At 44.6% G+C, this 3511-nt stretch overlaps 1 protein-coding gene across 1 annotated transcript in view; it reads left to right on the top strand.

Annotated features, from left to right (window-relative positions):
* The window catches only part of LOC106817456 (RWD domain-containing protein 1-like), a gene marked incomplete at its 3' end in the record, with an annotated part of 6011 nt that overhangs the window by 862 nt on the left and 1638 nt on the right, over nucleotides 1-3511 (top strand). Inside the window, 3 exon segments of the mRNA XM_014822120.1 lie at nucleotides 617-691; nucleotides 1688-1818; nucleotides 2872-3015. Coding sequence (XP_014677606.1) covers nucleotides 617-691; nucleotides 1688-1818; nucleotides 2872-3015 — 350 coding nt within the window.

Below are 3511 nucleotides of genomic sequence, written 5' to 3'. Positions count from 1 at the left end.
TATGATCGGTTTGTTCACTAAATAATCATTTATAAATAATAAAATATGGTTTTGATTGGCATACATTGACTACAGGAACCAGAAGAAAACATAGGTACAAATAATGAGAACACAACTTGACAAAAATAGAAAATACAGTACGAACTAGTACGTCATAGGAGCCTGATACTCTTTCATACGAAAAACCTTCTAGCTTGAAAATGAAATGCCGAATTTCGTAATTAAAACAATCGTATTAGCACATTTCAACCCATTATATATATGTTGCGCGCAATCTTCCGATCTGCGCAGACTTGAGTTTGCGCTGCGCAATCTACCGATCAGCAGACTGCGTAGCAATCTCGAGATCGCGCTGCCCATTCTTAAGTTTGTGCAGAGCAATCTACCGATCGCTTATTATTATTCATCGCTTTCAACATTGTTAATTACGAGAATGTTCCAAAAAATAAGTAAACAATACAGCGACGGGATGCGATGGTAAAACCGGGCCTGCACAATCTTATCGAACTCTAGCACCCACGCTGATAAAGCGGCCAGCAATTCGATTATAATCGATTGTCGGGACATCACTAGCTTTCACTGCTAACATAGGCATTGCTGGTTTTCTTATTTGCAGAAATATCGACAGACCCAACGTGCTTCAGTGTGTTCGTACAGACAGAGGACTACGAGGACGACACGGACGTAGGAGGTGAGACGATTACTCAGGGGTCAAAATTCGCTATATAGTGATTGCGCAACACGAGTGTTTTTCACCGAACGCAAGCGATGTTTCGTAGCAACTTGCGGCTGCCGCAAGTCAACAATATGCCAGCTACTTACGTATTTAGAAGTCAGACCCAGTTTATTCTGATTTCTGTACGAAATTGAAGCGTAAATGACTCGGAATCAGAGCAGGAAGACACAGAAGACATAGAATAAATCATAAACTAAGACAGGGAGGAAGGGAAGGGTGTACTGCAAGTTTGGAAAGCAACAGAGGTAGCACTGCAAGTAAAAATCTCTTGGCGCAAGTAATTGTTTAACCTGACTGGCGGCATGCGCAAGTGTTATTTTTAGCGAATTTCGACCCCTGTCACTGTTGGTGAAGATCCAGCAATGTTGGGCACAGGGCAAGAATGTGGTGGTAGAGGGCAACATCAACCCTCGAAGGGGGGTTATGGAGCAGGAACCCGTTGTCAGAAACTTGTCTTAACGCTAACATTTTCTCGTAGACCGTCGACAGCACTTTGTATCGTATTGTTATGAGGAAATCTGCTACGATTTTTCATTCTCGTAACTTCGCAGCGTTTCTGTCAACGGTCTACAGTCTAAGAGAAAAAGTTAATGTTAAGACTAATGTTAAGACCCAGGATTGTAAGCTCCAGCTGTGGGGTCCATTCAGTGATATTAGCCGGCAGGGTGCGAAATTCACGGGAGTCCGGAGTCAAATACTCCCTGATTTACTGTCGAACTCCCTGATTTGACATATGCAGGAGTCCGTGTGACTCCCTGGAAATTCTGCTATACTACCTAGTTCGTTCCAGAGCACGGCCTCGCGGAATGACCGTATTTTTTCAGCAAGTCTTTAAGTTTGAACTTCAGACTACGGACTCTCTCGTTTTGCTGCGGACTCCCTCTTGTTCAAAAGTGAATTTCTACCCCCGAGCCGGTGTCTCACACTCATGTTTGTTTGCCCGTGTTGCAGCCGCCTGCACTCTACAGTTTACCTACACACCTACCTATCCCGACGAGGTGCCACTGGTAGAGATCACAAACTACGAAAACATCACAGATGAAGATGATGTAGAGGAGCTACAGCAGCTGCTGTTGCAGCAGGTGAGTGTGTGCGCATGCACGCGCGGTGCCTATATCAGCCCTACACACACACACAGAGAGGTGAAGGTAGATGCAGGGAGAGGGTGGAGGAGGTTAGGATAGACTGTGGGAGTGGAGTGGGGGTTGGAAAAGATGAAGGACCATGGGTGAAGGTGAGGATGGATGGAGGATTCATGGAGAGGAAGGATGGAGGATACAGGGAGAAGATGGGGGAGAATGGAGGATGCAGGGAGAAGATGGGGGAGAATGGAGGATGCAGGGAGAAGATGGGGGAGGATGGAGGATGCAGGGAGAAGATGGGGGAGGATGGAGGGTGCAGGGAGAAGATGGAGGATGCAGGGAGAAGATGGAGGAGGATGGAGGTCGATGGGACGATTTTATATGTTAAACCAAAGAATGCACTCATAGCATCCACTGCTAGAAGAATTAACTTTGATGCACTAACGTCTGAACAGCCATCTGATCATGAACAATGACTGAAACATGTAAGATAAAAATTCCAAAGCGCAACTTCGCCTAGCATTGCAACCAGGGTAAAAAATACACGGGAGCGATGAGCGATTCGCTCTTCAAACCTCCGAAATCGCTCCTGTGAGGCTCAAAATAGCTCCCGTAAATTTTTGACGAGAGCTATTTTTTTGAACAGCTTTCGAGACAGACTTTTAAAAAAGAGCTCCGTGAAAAAAAGTAATTTTTCCCCTGATTGCAACATCGACTAGCTAGTGCCTGATGACGGAAATTTGCAGGAGTAAGATATTTCTATGCAATAAGTGTTATAACATGTTCTCAATTTCTAGAGTACTAGTCTGCTTTAACTTTTAGTCCAGATATGATATCCCTATTACGTCGAGTTTCATGTTCTTCATGAACGGTAGGTGTCATTTCCGCATTGCCAAATCATGATTAGTTTACAGGATTGTTCAGTTTGATTCCATTCAGGTTGAGTCCTACAATCCTGCTATATGATCACTCAAAGTCAATTTAGTCTGTTAATCTGGCTAATTAATGCTAATTGGTCGCGCAGCTGATGTGATTTACATTTTTGCGCTTCAGGCAGAGGAGAACGTTGGCATGGTGATGGTGTTTACTCTCGTATCAGCTCTTCAAGACCTCCTCCACGAGAGAATCGAGAAGAAGAAGGAGGAGGAGGAGCAGATACGGTCGCGGAAGAAGGAGCAAGAGGAGGCCGCCGAAATGGTAGGGGCAACCGCGGACGTCCTCACAACGGCCGTAATTAATAAAATCATTAAATACAATTATGTTAGCGGTCTTTGGTCTTGGGTTACTATTAGTGTTGGAGATCGGTCCAAATTTCATGATCAATCATCGGTTTTACATGATGATCGATTAATCATCGATCATTTTAGATTGCGGCAACCGCTGCGTCGTCGTCGACACAACCGGTGTATTGCGAAAGAATATTGACATTATTGTCATTATACGCTCCTGATGTTATGGACATTAATTGAGTATACCTGCTGTCGTGCTGCAGCCGAAACCCAGTAAAGTACAGCTGTTCTTGTGTTTCAGTTGCCGTTCGAGATGAGTGAGCGTACGAACTCCAGTAAAGTAATAGCTGCTCTTTTGTTTCAGTTGCCGTTCGAGATGAGTGAGCGTACGAACTCCAGTAAAGTAATAGCTGCTCTTTTGTTTCAGTTGCCGTTCGAGATGAGTGAGCGTACGAACTCCAGTA

Source organism: Priapulus caudatus, unplaced genomic scaffold (assembly GCF_000485595.1).
Source record: "Priapulus caudatus unplaced genomic scaffold, Priapulus_caudatus-5.0.1 Scaffold1730, whole genome shotgun sequence".
Lineage (NCBI taxonomy): Eukaryota > Metazoa > Priapulida > Priapulimorpha > Priapulimorphida > Priapulidae > Priapulus > Priapulus caudatus.
Note: the sequence above shows the minus strand (reverse complement) of the source record. Positions and strands in the feature narration are given on the sequence as shown.